Source organism: Nothoprocta perdicaria, unplaced genomic scaffold (assembly GCF_003342845.1).
Source record: "Nothoprocta perdicaria isolate Ctin4 unplaced genomic scaffold, notPer1 scaffold_11, whole genome shotgun sequence".
Lineage (NCBI taxonomy): Eukaryota > Metazoa > Chordata > Aves > Tinamiformes > Tinamidae > Nothoprocta > Nothoprocta perdicaria.
The window spans coordinates 5,081,365-5,101,034 of record NW_020454205.1 but is presented as its reverse complement, the minus strand read 5'-3'; the positions used below and the strand labels follow the sequence as shown (position 1 = coordinate 5,101,034).

The 19,670-nt window shown below is 42.8% G+C and overlaps 1 protein-coding gene across 9 annotated transcripts in view; it reads right to left on the bottom strand.

Annotated features, from left to right (window-relative positions):
- Positions 1 to 19,670, bottom strand: part of MAP2 (microtubule associated protein 2) — a 157,466-nt gene that overhangs the window by 11,922 nt on the left and 125,874 nt on the right. For 2 of the 9 annotated variants that reach the window (XM_026048844.1, XM_026048883.1), the window contains exons 8-13: positions 12,619 to 16,434; positions 12,157 to 12,363; positions 11,609 to 11,743; positions 8,444 to 8,505; positions 2,676 to 2,829; positions 391 to 734 (exon numbers count right to left, since the gene is read on the bottom strand). In XM_026048844.1, the coding sequence (XP_025904629.1) occupies positions 391 to 734; positions 2,676 to 2,829; positions 8,444 to 8,505; positions 11,609 to 11,743; positions 12,157 to 12,363; positions 12,619 to 16,434 (4,718 nt within the window). Of the gene's footprint in view, positions 1 to 390; positions 735 to 2,675; positions 2,830 to 8,443; positions 8,506 to 11,608; positions 11,744 to 12,156; positions 12,364 to 12,618; positions 16,435 to 18,651; positions 18,901 to 19,670 lie in introns of all 9 variants that reach the window. The other 7 variants (XM_026048852.1, XM_026048889.1, XM_026048860.1 and 4 more) reach the window with 5 other exon arrangements.

Below are 19,670 nucleotides of genomic sequence, written 5' to 3'. Positions count from 1 at the left end.
TAAGGTAACGCGACACAGAGAAGAGTCACCCTGCTGTGCAATCCTGCTCCCATTTATCTAGGTTGAATCTGAAACGGCTTTAAGCAGACAGAATCTCTTTGATTTGCTGGTAAGTGGAAGCTGCTAAGATTCAGGCTGAACGTATCTGTGGCAGGGAGTGCAAGCTTTTGATCTCAGTGAAGCACTGTTAATTTTCAGGTGACAAAATACTTTTATGAAGGTAATCCTTCCCGCTATCATTTATGACCGCTTAAAAAACACCCTATGTCTATGGCAGAGAGAACAGAAGCAGCGTTCACAAGGTAACTCAAGATGGCTCCTACCCCAGCACTGCAGTGCAGACATGAGCATATATCAAATATGGACAAATGTAAAGAGAGAAATCCTTACCTGCCCTCCTTTAGGTTGGTACTTGATATTATCTGTTGAACCGATTTTGGACCTGACATTCTTGAGGTCAGGTAGAGGCTGATTAATAACTCGTAGCTGCTTCGGAGTGGCTGGAGACTTGGGAGGAGTGCGAATGATGGCAATTTTTTTCTCAGTGGGTACCAGTATAGCAGACTTGGGGGTCCCAGGAGTGTGGGGGGTTCTGGAATAGCTTGGGGTCCCCGGAGTGCCTGGAGTACGCGAGGAGTAGCTAGGAGGGGTCCCTGGAGTGATGGCAGTGGAGCCAGGAGTGGTGGGGGTAGAAGTTCCACTTTTTCCTGTTCTGCTACGAATTGGCTCCGATCCTATATGCAAGAAAAAACAGAACAGCATTCATCATATGATCATGCTGCACCTCCCAAGAATATAACCCTGTGAGACACTACTCTAAGATGGTGCTGTCTGTGCTCACGCTGGCACAGCAGACTGGGTGTCTTACTTTGCTAGGCAAGCTAGATGAGTTACCTTGCCAAGAGCTACCTTGTCACCTGAGGTTGGGCTTGGAATGCACCCGAATGGTGACCAAGGCCCCTGTTCTGCAGCACAGATGTCCTCCCCCAAATGTCTGTGCTTCCTGCCTAGCTGACCAGACAGGACACTCATCCCTGAGTGCAGCACTCTGCACATGCCCTTATTGAACTCCATGACGTTAAAGTTCAATTATTCAATTAGTGCAGGGAAAGAAGGTAATTACCGAATGCAACCTGGATTAAAAGTTACCTTCAATTTATGTCTCCATGCAAGTTAAAAAAATACCGTAACATTTTGCATTGCCTCCCTTCACTGTCAGTGGCACTGCTAGTTAATTTTAGAATCAGTTTATTAATGGCATTATGCTTTCTGCAGCCAGCTTTGCTTGTAATTCTCTACAGCAAACAGAAGAGGCTGAGATCTCCACACAGTGTTTATAGCACTCAGAGAAGGAGCAAACCTACGCTTAACACCTGAGAACCTCAATGCTGAATGGTTGCATATAAGTGGTTCCAACATGAAAATGTTCAGAGATCATAAATCCAATGGACCTCTCTAGAGCATCCGAGGGGCTTATCAAAGTCCCATTCAAGCTAATTGGTAATTATTCTGCTTGCTTAACACTGATGGACTAAAGTCGATGCACTGCTGTTCCTGGGATCCATGAGAAACTCTGTACTACATGACACATGAAACAGACTGAACACATTCCATTTTCATCTCCAGTTTCCCTGAAGGATTTCTTTCTTTCCCAAACAACCCCAAACCAGACATAAACCTTCTCACTATATCAACAGTAATAGAAAGGGGTTGCAATTTTTTTCCCCAGATTCCCTGCCACTTTGGTATATTTGTATTTCATTGCTCAGTCCTTCCACCTTATTGACAGACTCTCAGTGGCCTCTTGCCAGTAGAACAGGCTGTTGTGCCCATCACTCTGGTCACTCTCCTTGAAAAGGGTCTCTGGTTTTACTTTTTGAGCATCAGCCAAAAATTTTAGGGGACTCTGTGGTAGGATTTTATCAACTACCTTCCTTTTCTTTTAAGCTTCTTTTAAGAAGGGCAGTAAGTGGTTTCTAAAAAGTCAAAGACAGAAAAATTTCCATGGGAGAGCAGGGAACCATGTCAGATCAAGGGGCTGAATGCAAATTAAGCTTGAAGTTTTGTGGTTATTTGGTAAAACTCTGTCTTGCAGTTTCTTTTAGCTTATGATTTAATAGAACTGGTCCTCACAAAAGCACCTTAGTGGTTAACTACCTTGATTTCTCCAATGAGCCATTCCACTAGCTAATATCTCCTTTGTGATTCTCCGACTAGAGAGCTTTTATCCACAGACCGGAGCATAGGGAGATCATTACAGTAAAACAGCAAATTAATGACTGTAACTATTAGGTTCAACATTTTCAGATCTATCAGAATGTTTTTATTGCTTATTGAGATCTGTCTCATTCTTGTGGTTGCTTATAAATATCCTGGGTTAAATATCTTACCAGTCCTGAAGTCCCTGCAAAGGTATTTTCTAGCATGGACTTTAAGTCTGAACCGCAGCCCTAACCCTGGGCTTTGTACAGTGTGGAAAACATGCCCTCCGTGTCTGGTTTTAAGACCTTGCTACCTAAACAGAAACAATCTGAGGCCCTCATTTCCACCACCACACCTCAGACCTACCCCCCAGTGCTGAGGGTTAGGGACACATGGTGTAACAACCATGGGACAGATTTCACAATGATGGGAAACAACCACAGTAGGGGAAGGTTAATAAGCAAAGAACATACGTGTAGTCCGTCGTACTGAAGATGAGAGGGAGGTCGTGAGGGAGAGAGAGTTCTCCTCTCTGTCTCGGTCTCCTGACAGTCCTCTTCGAGGAGGAAGGATAGAAGAAGGTCTTGGTAGAGAGGAACGCTTTTCTGGACTCTTGCTTACTCCATCCTAGTAGCAGCAAAATAGAGAAAGGAAGGTTCACTTTTCAAAACATCACTCTCTAGGTTGTGATTTCTCTCTATTAATAAGGCAAGAGCAAGCTTAATCCCAGGCACATTCACTACCCATGTAGAAAATTGTGAGGTTCCCATGCTCTGCTTAGCTCCCTGGCACTTCACCTCAGCCAAACGCCCAGCAGGAGAGGCCTGGCTGTGGTGCTCAAAGTGGTCAGAACTCTGATCCTCATGGGAGATATCCCTGCGACTTCCCCAAGGGAGGAATTCTCCAAATCTCACCCCCTAGTTTGAACAGCCCATATCCTCAAGATAAACTTTGCATTTGGTGCAGGCAAAACCTTTCATCTCCCACTGGTTTGACCACGCATGTATTAGTGACTGGTTTTTACTCTTACTGAAATAAAAGACAGAGCTCTCAGTGATCGCAGTGGATGATAGGGGACTACTACACTACTATATAAATCCCTGTGAAGCCAACATAGAGGTCTTTTCCACTGACACACAGGCAGCTGTCTCTTGAGCCACTTGAGACGGATACTCTTGGATCAAAACACAGATAGCTTCCAGATTTGATTCTTAATGAGATACATGGGTTTTTTATTTTTTTGTTCAATCTGAATGTAAGTCACCTAAAGCTCAAGTGTGAAATTCTCCTGTGAATTCACTTGTACAGTAACTGCAGTATTTGTGCTTTGAATACATGACACACTATATTAATAGGTAACATGTGAATGTTGGCTTTTCAAATATTAACTTGTAATATTTTAAGGAGAGGCAATTTTAGCTAGTGCTTATCTTTTTAGTGCAGGACTAGTAACCCTTTCTTCTCTTCTTTCCAAATTCATCTTTTGCAATTTTGAAATCAGCAGATATCTGCTTCTTCCCCCAATTAGAGCAGTGCACATCTGAATACGCTGGAGTCAAAATTCTGGTATATGCAATTAAAGACATTTCTGTATAAGCAAATGATCTTCCCAAGGGTAAAAGGGATGATGGTCCAAACCAATCAGAGACTCACCAGGCATAATATTACACTGAAAATGAATGTCAATATGGAAAATGGCTTTTAAGTAGCCTAATAGTCATTAACTGATGATATGCAGTATCATCAGATACGCAATGCAAGTAGAACATGAGTATGAGGAAGCTAGGATGGAAAGCTGCCAGCAGCTCTTTAACTGCAACTTCTTCAAAATGATGCCATGCACAGATCCAACCTTGCTCCTGCAGCTTCAGCTTTTATTGCTGGTCCTGAGAACTGTGCCTTCTTATACTGACGTCTGAATTTATTTTCAAAGTATTAACTGGTTGGAAGTTATTTTTTTGACTTTTAAACTTCTCTTGGAAGACAATTTAGTTTGTTTTTCTCCACATTTACCCATGTGAAAATGTATGCAACTTTGCAGCAGTCAATGGAGCAACATCCATATCATCAATAGAAGGACATGCCCTTTTCATGTATTATTTATTTCACTTATTTTTCCTCTGGAGAATCGCCTTCACTTTTATTGATTTTGTAGCGTGCAGCCTGATAAGCATTTTTTCCGCCATTGGATGTAATTAATACCAGGTTAACTTCACAGAGATTTACTCCACTGAGAGAATCTGATCCAGGGACTTCACCTACACATCTCTGCGCTAACTCATTCTACCAAGTTGTCTACCTTACCTTAGCATCTGATTTTGAGTAGGGCAAGCAGTCTCTTGGGCCCGCTGAGGAGGGCCGTACATAATAACTGTCTGTATCAAGAAAAGTGGCCTTTTTAGTAGTTAATGAGCAAGCTGAGCTGGGTCTTGGAGGAAGCAATGACTTTGCTCTAGACTTTGAGGCAGGAATCTTTGACAAAGAGGCAGTCTAGTCGTGAGAAAACAAACAAAAGAAAACAACATGAAGCTGAACAAAAGGAAAACACATGTAACACGGACTGAAAAAAAAAAAAAAAGGAGCCAAGCAATGAATAATGATTTTTCCTTTGTCTCGTAATGGTGTGCCTGTGGCAGCTTTCAGACATGCAGGAAAGTTTCAGTTCTGTGTTGTTTGACTGAACACATCTGGGTCTGGTCAGAGTTACTGATTCCAGGGAGCGCCCTTTTCTGCGGATACTATTTTCTCCCTATGTTAATACACCAAGAACGGTGCCAGACACAGCAAAAGCTGGTACAATTGCTAACTGGCTGCATTAGAAGAAAGAACAAAACTAAAGGAGCACAAACATATTCTAGTCTTTTTAAATCAAGCTATGTATTTGAAATATGGTACCCTAGATTATGCTGACGAACAGAACAGCATCAACCTTAAAGCTACAGCCATATTCCCAGAGTGGCAGAAGGACATGATAGCAACTGTACATACATGAAATCCTAAGAGCACCACAAGTGCATTTGGTGTCATCGTGGAAATTTGTAAGTCCCTATCGACAATGTGCAGACCTGGGATAAAACCTTCATATGCTTGAAATGTTGCCAGAAAGAGTCATTGTGATCAGACACCTGTCCAATTCTGATAATGGCATGTTGAAAAATAATTACACCTCAATAGAAAATGTTGCAAGTACTTTGTTGACACTGAGTGGCACCAGACTGCCCTGCAAAAAAGAATTTTTTCTTTGAAAGAGAATAGGGCTATCCCTCTTGAGAAACACTTTGCTTTCTCCTAAGGGTATAATTGATGTTACAAAGAATAACTGCAAGGCTGTTCTCTTGGCAACGTAGTTCTGCTTCTCTCTGTATTCATATAAGCATGACATTACTCATAGAAACAATCCCAACGGGAGTTTGAGATTTGGTACAGAACCTTAGCCATGACAAAAATGGCATTTAATCTAAGTCACCTAGACTTTCTCAATGTTCAGAAAAGGTACATGACTCATCTCTCAATTTGTGGGTTTTTTTAATAGAAAATGAGCAAAAATGGGATGAATCATACCCTAGAGATGTCCAGCTCTCTACTGATGAGCATCTGACTTAGACTAGATACTCAACCTACAGAAAACTAATGCTGGGGTACTGAATGTCATCCACAGAACATATGCACTAATCAACATGACTAAGAGTTGCAGAACATGATTAAGAGTTGCAGAGCTGGGTAATAAACCATTTCAGTCCCATAACCCAGCTGAGCTACACTTCCATTAGAGATCCCCATCCATATCAGGTGGCTTAATTATGGCTTTTTCTTAGTAATTATTTCACTTTACAGGAGTACATAGATAAAATCAGTACATAATTATTTTAAACAGAAACTGAACAATATTAATGAAAGTGTTTCTGTCACAACAAAAGCTTCTCCATGTTTAGCCCAATTTGTCATCAATCAATTTTTAGGTCCCATCCAGCTGAGAAAACTTGGACTGGATTTACAACAGCAGTGTGGTGTTTAGTGATGCTGAAACTGTGGGAGCTGGCTATCTACCCCAGGTGGTTTTGAAAAGCAGACGTTGTGTAATCACCTTTGCACTGGTTTACTGAACTTAAGTAAACCTCCACAATCGAAGGTCCAAAAGTTCATTTAGTAATTTTAGCTCTTTTCATGTTGGGGTGGGGAGGAACTCAAAATGATTCCCCTAATGAGACTGAAAAGCCTTACAGATTAAGAATCTCACCCAAAGAGGAGATAATCTCCTTTTCACTCATATTGCTTACCAGGGTCCTCCATGAACACCTTCACCTAATGTGGATCTAGCATCAGTAAAAGCAGCAGAATCCAGGCCAACCAGTTTCAGTGGCATGCTCAGGGAAGACTGGTAGGGCAAGTAAAGAAACCAAATGCCTCACACCAAACCTATGCTTTACCCAGAAAACTATTCTCAGTCCCTGTTAGCAACGTACTACTTCTGACCTCTGCTATAATTCATGTTGCTGGAAGTGACAGCTTCCCTTGGGACCAAGATTCCCAATTTAGGGATTGCTGAAGGTGGGGCTGCAGAAAGCTCACTTGATTTCAGGGGCTAGCTAGGGAATACACATTCATAATGCATGGCCACTGCTCTTAAGAGCTTGCTGACACAGGCACCCAGCTCACCCCAGCAGATGGAACTGCTCAGCCTTTCCTGAATTGTTCTGAAATGCAGTGTGTAAACTGTGGCTGCAAGAGGGATCACAAACTGAGGGGGAAGAATGGTGGAGAGGAAAAGGCTGCACTTGAAGGACAGAAAAGCTGGAAGACTGAACACAGCAACAAGATGGGAGAGGTCTTTAGGAAGGTACAGATTAAGCCAAGGCACAAAGGAAAAACTGTCCAAGAGATGGGCAAGTGTTGCAACCAGAGAAGGGAAGCAATAGAGGGAGAAAGTACATGGGACAGATGACTGATTTATGCCCTAAGGTAAGGGGCGGAAAGAAGAAAGATGTATAGAAACTAGACCATGTCCAAGAATGATTACGCAGTGCTTATGCTCTGAGCACTCCAGAAGCTCTGAAAATGCTTTAGTATTGATTTCTCTTGGCTAAACGTTGATCATCCCCCACAAAAAAAATGCCAATATTAAATCTCACTGTTGACTCAGATCAGAAGCCTCTCTAGGCATTTCTTCCTCTTTTAATAACGAAGCTCCAGCAGGTTCTTCAGTTTTCAGCTGAAATGAGCCCACACAAAATCCCCAAATTTGTGGCTGAAATCAGGAGTAACTTTTGCAGCTCCTTGTATAGCTTCAAGTAAGTTAGGTTGTTATCATTACTGCTCATTTATTACAATTTGTCAATGATGTGCGCAGCATTTTATGAAACGCAGATTTTTGTTCCCCAAGCAACTGACAATCTGATTAGACAGATGAAATATATTAACCATGGAACGCAAGAGGAAACATAAGGGGAATATTAAGGAATTTCTATGTTATGGTTAACAATGACAAGTAATCACTGTGCTGAAGTTGTGAGCTAGTATGCATCAGCGTCAAGAATTAAAAAAAAAAAAAAAAAATGGCTTGTGGGAGAATGGGAGGGAATTTCCTGGGGATTTTAGAGTGGAGGTAGAAGAAGAGCACAGGGTTAGCATGGGAGCAGGGCAGGAGGTACTGCAGTATTTGCTGCAGGAAACTCAGCAGAGCAAGATGCAAGGAGCAGAACAGGCTGCAGAGCAGCTGAAGGCAAGGGACGTAACAGGTTAAAACACACAAAGATCAGTGGTCCAGGAAACAGCCAGTTAGAAAGCACTTAGTCACATACAGAATGCTCTTGGCTAATAACTTCTCACTAGCCATAAGCTCTGTGGACCACGTGGAAGCGTACGGGTACATTACCGCTTTCCAACGAGTCTTGTGGCAGGGATTCCTTTGCATCTAGCAGTCAAGCAAGGGGTCAGGTGCTGCAAACAGGGCCAAGGCAGGAGGAGGTTTCCCCTGGAGGGGCACCAGGCTCAAAATGCTGAACTAGGTCCAGAAGTCTGGAGTCTGCCTTGCCCCTGGAGATTTGCAAACTGTCAGCACGTACTGCCTGTGACTCCAGGCTTCTCCAGGAAAGACGGCTTTCGTTATCTTTCAAATGAATTATGAATATGGCAGAAACATTCTAACAGGAACACACATTTACTTAATTAACAAAAATACAACTGAAATAAAGACAGAAAAAGAGATTATGAAAGTAGATTATAACAATATCATTTTACTCACTGAGAGTTTTTCCTTGGCTTGTTTAAATACACCAGGAGCTTGGTTTGTTTCACCACCTGCTGCTGAGAGATCCAGACAAAGACTTAATGGTTAAAAAATATACATATAAGCAATGTCCGCTTAGCATACTGCTAGAACAAACAAATGCCTTGCAACTACTGTGCAAATCAGTTATCTTGTGAAATAGTCTTTGGAAACTGTATGCATAAAGACATCTTTTCTTAAAAATATCCTATATTCATCACACTTGATATAAAAACGTATTCTAATACATTTCCAACAAATCAGAATTTTGTCTTCATGTCCCTAGAAGTCTAGAAAATTTGCTAAAATAGGCAAAAAATGGCAGACAGATTTAAGAGGCAGTAGCTCTGAAGGTGTCTCCTGAGACATCTCAGAGTCATGATTTTCAGAAAACACTGACCAACAATCCCCTAAAAATCAAGCTCCATGAAATTATTTAAATGGAAGCCCCTCGAATCACCAACCACTTTTCAAAATGTAGCTAAAATTCCTAGGAGAAAAGGAAATTCTCTTTTGAATCATCAGCCCAGTGGTACCCAAAAGCTCCATGTGGAGCTTCCATGTCTGAAGTCAACCCTTCAGACTTAAGAATTCAAACTAAACACAGCACAGCAAATGCCTTAATTCACTATTTCATTTATCTGTTACACCCTGATAAATGTTTTTTCCTTTAATCTTTGACTTGGATCCCATCTTTAGAAGTCTAGGAACTGGGGAGCTTTGCAGACAGCAGATGACTGGTTGCACCCCCTGCTGCTTTTTGGGAAGCCATTTGCTACAGAAAATCCTTCGGCATCCAAGCCAGAATGGCTCTTAGGAAATGCAGGTCAGTGGCACAGCTGACATCCTCTAGCTACAATCCTAATTGCCTTCTGACTATCAAATCAATCCTAAAGCTCAGTATGTGACAGTAGCAATGAATTCTCCCTGTTCCCTGCACAGCTGCAGCACACGCAGGTTGCAGGCTGGGGGGATCCCTGCCTTTCTGCCACAAACTGAACGTCCCCTCCGTAGTTCTGTCCTCCTAACAGCGCTTCCCTCATGTCTCCCTTCGCGCTTGCTTGAAAGAGCAGCAGAGAAACTTCGGGAGAAGGAAAAGCACCACAGGAAACTTTAGGAGGAGGAGAAGGTCGTTCAAGCGCATGCCTTAGCTCCGAGGATGCAATGGGGAAAGGACGGCGCAGGTGCCTGCGCTGCGTTTTTCACCCCGTGGGTCGTGCCCCTGTGCCACCCGGGCTGGCGCCGCGCCTGCCACTTACCTGCGAGCACCGCCAGGCCTCCGTCAGAGCCAAGGGGCTGGATCATGACTTCAGGGGCTCCCCGGGCGACGTATGGGCATGTTTCGCCCTGGGGGGCCGAGGGGCGCGGGGCTGCGCGTGCCGGCGGCGCTGGGGGTCCTACAGGACGCCCCGCGCCCCGTGACCTCACACAGGGAACAAGGCCGGACACCGAGCGCCGCTTCCGCGGGCGCTGCGGGCCCCTGTCGTCCCGTGCCGAGGCCAGGGCCTCACAGCGCTGGACCTACAGTTTCTTTTCTGATTTTTAAGGGATATATGCAGATTTCAAGAGTTAGTAGTACCTGGGGCAAGACAGCACTGACCACACGGCTGCAAAAGCGTAAGGGAGGGAAAGGATGCTACAAAGCCAATGTTTTCATCATGATATGAAGAATCAACTCCTCTTTTCCGCTGCTTATTGACCCGCTTAGGTCTTTTGGAAAGAGGGTGGGAATTGTGGGTCAGCAATGCTGAGCTGATCAAACTGTGCTTTGGGAAACAATGAAAAGGGTGGCAAGAACTAAGGCCAAGGTCTAGAGAAGAAGTTGGTCCCGGGACTGCAAGCAGAGAAGGAGCCACCACAGAGGAGCCCCATGAGCTTTTCCTTCCCTGGCTGCTCTACTTGTCACAGGAGTCAGGGCTAGATCCCCTCACATGGCAGACCGGCCCAAATACTACCTTGGTTTTCCTAGAGGAATACAGCCTGGAGATCAGACATGATTTCTACTGCTGCGGCACGGTATTCAAGTGACACTCACATACATTTTACTGTGTTTTCTACAGTCAGACATCCATACAGAAGGGGGTCCAAATTTAGCAGAAGGGTGCAAAATTGATGCAAAACTGCATAGGATTGACTCCTTCGAATACTTGTGGCATCTCATTGTGTTGTTCTGTGCTGGGTAATAAAGCCTTAATTTCCAAGTCATTTGAAGAGGCCTGTGCCTGTATAACCCAGTAGTAGCTCTGCATTGCTGGACATGATTCATCACTTGCTAACCCCAATTCCACTCACGAGCAACTACACTGCAACATGCAGATGTGTTAAACAACAGAAAATTCAGCATCTTTTAACAATTCTTTCTTAAGATGAACAATAAAGCTAGAGATGATGTTTTTTCTATCCTGAACTTGCCATAATACTAAGAATAATATGATGAAAATGTTCTTATTTGGGTTCTTATTATGTCCTACAATATAACAATACATCTATTAATATGTAACAGGAATATTATTTTTCATCCTTTCATCTTTCTCTACCAAATATTAAGATTTTTTGCTTGGAATGCATTCATAGCGTGAGCTCAGGTTTCTTCTCTTTCAGCTTCATACTGCTTGTGGCTGGATTCCCCCTGTGGATTTTGACTGTACATCATAAACATCAATCACAGATTGGGAAGTATCAATGCAGATAATATAAATCAACAATATATGTCTAAAACACTTCTTATTATGCATGAGAGTAAAAAAGCAAAATAATGGAAACGCATACCATGGTTTAAGCTGTCAACATTTTCCCACCAGAAAAAAACAAAAGCATAATTAAAAAAAAAAAAAAGGAAAACTAGAGATTTCTCCAACAACAATCACCACGATGCCAAGATACAACCACAGCACTTTGAGGTCCAAGCAACCACAAGCATACATGATCATGGCCGCCATTAAACAAACAAACAAAAACACAGCAGCAAAGAAAGAAGGAAAGAAATCAAAAATGATACAAAGCATTAAAAAAAGCAATACTACTTGTGAAGACTGATATTCTTAAGAGAAAAAATAAAAAGCTGCTACAGCCATGAGATTTACAAAAAAAAAATGTCTATGTTTGCCAGCCACATTGCATAATTGAACAGAATGCAGTCACCTGTCTGCTTCCGTTTAACACAGGAGAGATGAGTTGGTCTAGTATATTTGATAGCAGGTTTTAAAATGATTTTCCTGGAGGGAGAGTGGGCCTGAACTTCAGTTTTTTTAGCAAATTCAGCTTTCTTATATACTGCTACGGACAAGAAAACACAAAAGCATAGAATCAGGAAAAGACACCGAACAGTTTGATACGACAATACATCAAGTGGCAGGCCCACTGCTCCCCAGCTCCGGCCTGGTGCTTCAGGTCTACCGGAGGAATGACTCCTACGTTCGAAAAGGGGAAGTCCTGGAGCATTAGCCTCAGATGTGCTTGCTCCCCCATGCCGGGTGGGAATGTTACAGAAAGCTGGATGGATGGAGCAGTGAGCCTTGCACGCAGCTTTTCATATAATTGTACAATGTCTAATTAAAAAGCAATGCAGTTAATACTATTAAGATGCACATCTTTTACAATACAGCAACCTAATAGCACTACACAGTAGTACAAAACATATATATATATATGTATAAAATATATATTGTAATAGGGAGTGTTAAATGAACCTTTTTTCCTTCTCACTTCATCTCTGGAGAGTGTGCTAGGTTCCTTTTTAGCTATTTTCCTTTCAGGAGTAGAAATCCTGCCTCGCCCAGTTTTAAAAGGTTTCTCTTTTTTATGTTTATCGAGAGATGGTCTTCGCAATTCTCTCTCTGCCTTCTCCTCTTTAGGAACAGTCTCTAACTGTTCAGTCATGATGCTCCTATCATCATCTGTAGGATCAGAGCAAATTATAACAACAAACAAAAGATTAGTAACAAATGTTAATACACTGTAGAGGAGCGGAGTAAAAATAGTTGAAGATAGAGTAGATGATTTAATTAAAAAAATAAAAAAAGGCAGACTATTTTACCACAGTGCTCAAATAGGCTGAGATTACTGTTACCATTACAATAATTTTGCTTTTTGATCATTATGAATTGGGAGCAAAAACTTTTAACAGACAAAACAAAAAGGATAATGCACACCTTGAGTATCCGCCCAGAGACTGTCCGTGTCCATGATGGAGTCGTCAATGGTTGTTTCATCTTTGTAATCGTCGCATGTCTCTGTCTTGTAGTCGGTGAGCAGGACTTCTTCTCTGTCGGGTGTTGCAGGAGCTTCTGGGGAGCCCTCCTTGGGCTCACCATGAATGTCAGCCCCTTCCTCTATCTCCAGTTCCTCCTCAGCCTGGGAGTCCCCTGCTTCCAAGTCTTCCTGGGTAGCTGCAAACCGCACACTGTGGGAAGCTGATTCACCCTCATCAACTGTTGTCTGCACAACTGTGATAAAGTCATCCTCTACTGTCACCACGGATTCAATAACACCTTTCAGTTCTAGCAGTGCTTCTGAGCCAGCCTTGACTGGCATTTCTTCACCTGTAGGCATCCCTAAGTCTACTTCTGAGGGCATTTCTTTTACAAGTTGCTGTTTATCCTCTTCTTTTTCCTCTTGTCCTCCTGCTGCCTCTTCCTCCTCCTGTTCTTCCCTTTCTGTGGCCTCAGCTGTCACTTCACATGGCAGTGGCTTTTGGATTTCCATGGCTTTCATAGCTGCATCTGGAATCTTTTCAATTCCCTCTGTAGGTTGCGGTATGCTCTCCATCTGCACCTCAGCAGCCTCTTCTTGCAGCAGCTCAGCTTTTGGAAGAGGGAGCTCCACAGAGGGCTCCTTTGCCGGTAGCTCTGCAGGAGTGTCTTCCTTTGACACAGAAGGCTTTGGAGGTTCCCCTTTGATGTCCTCTGATTTCAAGGATTCTCCATTCAGACCTTCCTGGACTTGATCATGCTCTCCACTAGATTCATATGATTCCTCTTTATCAACTGCCTCTTGATGTACCAGATCTGGCTTAGGTACTTTTTCCTTAATTTCTGTTTCAGTCAATTTTGCAGCGTCCTTCACATGACTAGGCTCAGTCTTGGAAAGTACATCTGCATCCTTGCTTTCTCTGGACAAAACAATCTGATCTTTCTGCTGAGTCCCTTGAGGTTCAGGTTCTGCTCTTTGAACAGAGGCTTTGTCCTGTCCTGGAGGGGGAGAAACAACCTCACGAACCTTAGCATCTAACTGACTCTGATATTCTTGGTCTGCTCTCCTTGCAGCCACTTCCATATCGTGCTTTATAGCGTTATAATCTGGTTTTATTGGAATGTCTATCTCAGTCATTTCAGGAACAACACTAAGAGTCTTCTCCTTCTCAATCAACAGAGAAACAGCATCTTTTCCTTTTGCTACCTCTGGGGACAACAGTCTGTCATACATGATATCACCAGTTATATGATCTTTATCAACCAGACCTTCTTCTCTCACTTCTAAGATTGCCTCAGGTCTTGTCTTCTCCAGGTCTGTAGCTTTAATGGGATATACCTCCTTAGCATCAACCTGATCTTCACTTTTCTCTAGCACTGTATCCAACTTCTCTTTTTTCTCCTGCTCAAAGTCCCTCACCAGAACAGATTCACCAGTGGCATGCTGACCTAAATCTTTTTCACCGAGCAATTCTTCTTTCGATTTTTCCGCTGCTGCCAGCTTCACTTCTATTAAAGACAGGTCAGGAGCTACGCCACGTCGCAATTTTTCATCAGTGCCTTCGTAAAATGGACAGGTTTCACCCGTTAAATTCTCACTGTCTTGAACAGGAGAAGGCAGTGGGACTGTGTACTTATTGAAAACACAGTAGCCTAAGTCTTCCAGCTGACTCTCAGCTTTCAGAGTTACGTGGTTTTCATCTGTCACAGGCGGCAGGGCTGTGCTGCTGTCTTCCGCAGCAGTGTCAGAGGGAACTGGCTTCTTCTGTGCCACCTCAGCATCTGCACTCACAGAGGCTAACCTAGATCTTGTCCCTGCTAAGTCCAACATTTCGGGAAGATCAGGAGCCATTACAGCACCATTTTTGTAATAGTCTTTGGCTGGGAAAGGTGACTCAACCGATGTCTCGGGCTGGACTTTTTCTTCAGGCATTGCTTTTTCCTCTTCAATGTGTTCATCTTCATCTCTACTGTCAATGGGGAAGCAAGGAGCCTTCTCCAATGCTGGTGTGGTTGCCGGCAAGTAGTCATCACCTTCATCCATACTACCACTAGTGTTAGTTAGAATATCTGAAGCAAGAGGAGAGAGATCGTGTGCACGGCCAAAGCTAAATCCTAGAGCAATTGAATCCAGGCAGGACATGGGCAGGTTGATAGACATACTTCTCTGCTCAATTGCAGATCTGCCCCCAAGTCCCAAACTCCTGCTCAGAGTTAGGTCATCTTTATTTTTACTATGGAGCTCTCTCTTATCTCCATAGACCTTGGGGTCAATAGTGAACATTCTTTCAGTCGGGGAACTTGGCTCCTCAGATTTGTCGGGTGGGAAGCTCTGAGCAAGGGTACTGTACCCTATTTCATGAGCAGGCACAGGCTGCTGCTGATCCGCTTCTGTCTGCAATTCTTCCTCCTCTTCCTCTTTGCTTTCAGGTATTAGACGATCTGCCTGATAAGGCTCATATGCACTCTCTTTAGTGTCACTTAGCTCATAGTAATCACTGCCTAGCTTCAGAACGTCTCCTTTGGTTGCTTCCTCTTTCAGAGCAGAGGTTTCAAAATACTTTGACATTCCTGATCGATCCTCTTCTGTTGTCATTTCGTGAGTAACTGAATCCAAAACACTTATCTTGTCCTGCCTGGTGTCTTTTGTAACATCTTTTGCTTGAACAGGTTCTAGAGTAGGAATCTTGTCACTGGTTAAACCTGGTGCCTCAGGCCCCTTCTCTGCTGTTCTGGATAACGGGGTGGTATCAGGGTGCTCTGTTGTTTTTCCAAGGGTCACTTCTGGGCTTAACTTGCCAGAGGACACCTCTGTCGTTGGCTGCACCTCCTTCTTTGTGTCTGTTGTTGCTGGGAGCCCCCTTTGGTCCATGTCTTTTTCTGCTTTGAAAATATCAGGGAACGTTTTAGCTTCACCCTCCTTTTGAAAGTCTGTTTTGTCTGGAAAAAGTGTCTTCTCTTCAGGTTTAGTGGTAAATTTGCCATCATCTAATATTCGAGCTTCCCCTTTATCATAGAAGTCGTACCTTTCCTCCTCATCACTCTCCTCCTTGGTCATGTCCTTTTCCTCCCCCCAGGCAGGCATCTTCTGCGTGCTCGGTGGTTTCAGTCCATCTACAGTTACTGCTGAAACTTCTTGCGGGGTTGGTGTCTTGTCTCTGTGGATCTGCTCTTCTTTAGTGAGATCTTTGGCAAGCAGTTGATCAGTGGGTTCCTGTTTTGTTTTGAAACTGTCTTCAGGGGGCAGCCTCTGCAGGACCAAGAGAGATGAGTCTGAAGGAAGTTCACTTTTTGCTTCATCTGCCTTGGGTTCTGACGGCAATAAGAAATTCCCACCGTGGGTGATGGCAAGTTCTTGGACATCTTTGAAGTCATCTTTAAATTTCACAGAGATTTCTTGGCTGGCTGGCAAGGGCACATCTGCAATCCTTTCTTCTGTTTTGCTCCCTTTAGGCAGTTCAGATGACAAATCTTTGTGTTCTTGAGAAACAGGAGGCTTTGCAGAAGGTTCTGCAGAAGTGGCTTCCCCTTTCTTTTTGGCATCAGTTTCTAAAATCTGGTCTGACAGAGGTGAAGGCATTCTGTCTTTGCTCTGTGGATCCTTTTTATCTATAGCCTCTGTTTTTGCTGGCTGTGGAACTAAGGCATCGTGTTTAGGTTGCTCACCAGTCTTACTGTCTTTCCAAAATTCATATTCCTTTGTGGCTAATGGTTCTGCTGTGAAAGGGTGCGCGCCCTCCTGGACACGGCTTTCCATCTTCGTGGCTGTAAGTAAATCTGAAGTAGTTGTTTGGGTTTTACAACGTAATTATTTAAAGCACTTACAGGCAGGCAGTCATGTGGCTTAGAACATCATCTTGGTATGAATAATGGAGGGGAGAGGGGAAAAAGATGCAAGCATGCAGCAAAGCTATCCACCTAGAAATCTGCTTTAAAGTGTTCAGTTCTGGATGGCTCTCCATATATGAGGTTTTACAGTGAAAATGGGAGTTATACACAGATGTAAATCTACGACTACTGACATGAGATGACTATATGACTTCCTCATCTTTATGGTTTGTATGAACAGTAAAACCATATAATAACCCTCACTTCATTGGCATGCTCTGCTGGGTTATGAAGTCTATGCTAGTTTCTCTGTAGTAAAGTCTGCAAAACTAGGCTCAATCAATAGTATCTCTGTGTGCTGCTAACATTTAGAACATACACATTTATAAGTTGACCTTTTTGTATCAAATTTGTCTTTTACACATGCCCTAAACTAAAGAAACTATACATACAAGAGGTGTGATGGGTGTCAAAAGAGGCCACTCTGAGTTTTAGCAACTTTTCACAATTACTCTTTGGAAAATAGCAAAAATCCCATTGCAGTCATGAAACTGGCATGTGTTAATCATCACTGGAGCTATTAACAGTCTCAAATCGTGGAGACCTTCTTTCCAAAATGGCCAGCCATCTTCAGTTTAACTAAGGTCAAAGAATACTGGGTGTGTCGCAATGACTGTAGGTCAGGCCCTAAGTTATTTGAAAATGAGAAATGCTACTCTCAGCCAGCCACATAATTTCAGGGAGTAATACCCAACTAATTTATTTTAATACATGCTCTGTAAATTATTAACAGCATGTTCTGTCATATGAAAAATATTGCATGAAAAATATGAGTATATTACACAAAACGTATGAAAACACACTGCAGGGTATGGTAGAGCTTTCTGAAGTGATTTGTTAAAAATGTTCTAAAGGTTTTCTAAAACTTGTCATAATAAACATCGAGACAAATCTGTATCTGTATCTATGGTAATGTATCCTTTATACATATCAGGGTATTATTTATCCAAAAAAGATACTGCCATCTAAACTCTGCAGGTCAAAGCAAATAAGCTACCGCTCCGTAATTCTGCTCCTTTATGTTTTTAAGTTTGGTGACCGGTGACTTACTTGCAAACTGTTAGATGTACAAACATGGCCAATGAGCTGATGTCAGTAGTTTCACAGAACTTAACCAGCTAGATTCACCTTATTGAAATGCCAGTGAGCAGAGACAGCGGCATCAAAAGACACTACCCTAAAGTAATTTAACCTTTCTTAGCTAGGCCAGGATATCAGGTTCCTCAAAGTCGTGTTTCCTAGTCAGGCAGTGAATGGCTGCACCAATACCAAGTGTCTTTGCACCTTGTCTTCACCATGACTGAAGTATCATTAAAAGGCCAATCTGGAAGCACTTTACTAGTTCTTACTAGAGCAAACAACTGATTGCAGTAAATAATTTGCCTGAATAGGCAAATCTGAACATTTCCTGGGAGCCCAATCTTGAACTTCATGATGAAAGCAGGTATCTCAGTCGAGGTGATGGGCATTTTGCCTGAGCAAGGATCTCAAGTAGGACTAAATATTTGTAATACAGTAAAACACACAAAAAATCAGAGTTCTGGCAATGATCAAGGAGAGAGCGGGTGGATGCAATGAACGGCAAGGATATGACATAAGAAGCAATAGCTTTAGGGAAGCTAAACCAGAATGCACTGAAGCACAAAAAAAAAAAAATACTGCACGCTGCAAATAAAAACATTTCTATAGTTTAAGCCTCTTTATGTCATAGTCAAAGTCAATAAATCTACTTTTTGAAAAAAAAGCAGATGAATCTCTGCACCAAAAAGAAAAAAAAATATACACAGATTAGCAATGTGACTGGCAAACACATCTGAGATGGGGGGAAAAGGCTTACGCAGAGGTATCAGCTTAGCTGCAAAGCATATTGTATCATGGCAAATAAAAATCAGGAATCAGCCGCAGCGGTGGGAAACCATGTTGTCACACAGCACCTATGCAATCGCTTTATCTGCTACGCACTCTTCAAGCATAATAACAAGAGCAGTCATACTAATAAACAAGAAATGGGAAGAACGGGGAATGAAGCAGCTCGGAAAGCACTGGAGAAAGCTGGAGGAGAACTCATTGGCAGCAAACACATGCAGACGTCACGAAGACACACACCTTCCTCAGCCAAGGAAGGGCGCGTGTCTTTGAGGGACGTTTCCGCCACAGCTGCCACGCTGGATGCCACACTCGGCACTCGGTCTTCGCGAGACACTTGGGCCTCCAAAGCAGAACCTGGCTGGCCCTCCCTGAGGCCCTTTGCCAGCCCTGCAGGCTCAACAAGCTCCTGCTCTTTCCCCGGTTGCTTCCCAGGAAGAGCAGCAGGTTTCGCTTCCGTGGCCATCGGACTCTCTACTGCTTCTTCTTCTTTGCGGATGGAGAAAGGAGGCAACATCAACACCAACAGTAAACACAAAGCACAAAGCTCAACAGAAACACTTTTACACAACACTTTCAGCTCTGAACGCTTTAGATTGAAGTGTCTCAAAAGACTGCAAGGATTCAACTCATTTTAGTCGTTGTGTAATGGAATTTTCCTTAGGAAAAACATCATTTTCCCTATGAATCACACTGGAAGATGAGAGCTGGAAGTGTTTTATAGGTTTAACCTCTCCCAAAGATGGCTCTGGGTCAGATATTTGTTGCAAATGGAGATGGTATTGGGTGATGGATGGCTCTGACAACACCAATACATATCACTACATTCAAAAAGTTCACTGATTTTTCTTTTTTTTTTTTTGTGATAAATATGCTGTTTTATCCACCACAGAACATTCAATTGGTATGAGGGAAAGTATGAGGCATAAACTTCATTTCATTGACCTTGACTATTTTGACTGCTAAATGCTAATGAGTCAGTCTATCATTTGGGTCTGAGATTTGGCAAAACATTCAGCTACTTCCATAATCTTAATAAATTTTGCGCAGAGCTGATGACTAATTATTTCACAAGAATCCAGCCACAATCCCCACGCTAAGTGGGTTGATAAACCCCTTTTGCCTTAGGCTTTCCAATATTTGAACTCTGTATGTGAGATTCACAGACGTAACACAAAGATTCTTCATTTCCTTTCCTCTCTTCCCACTAGCCTCAAGGCCTCCTCCACTACCACCAATTAAGTCACAGATATCAGCGA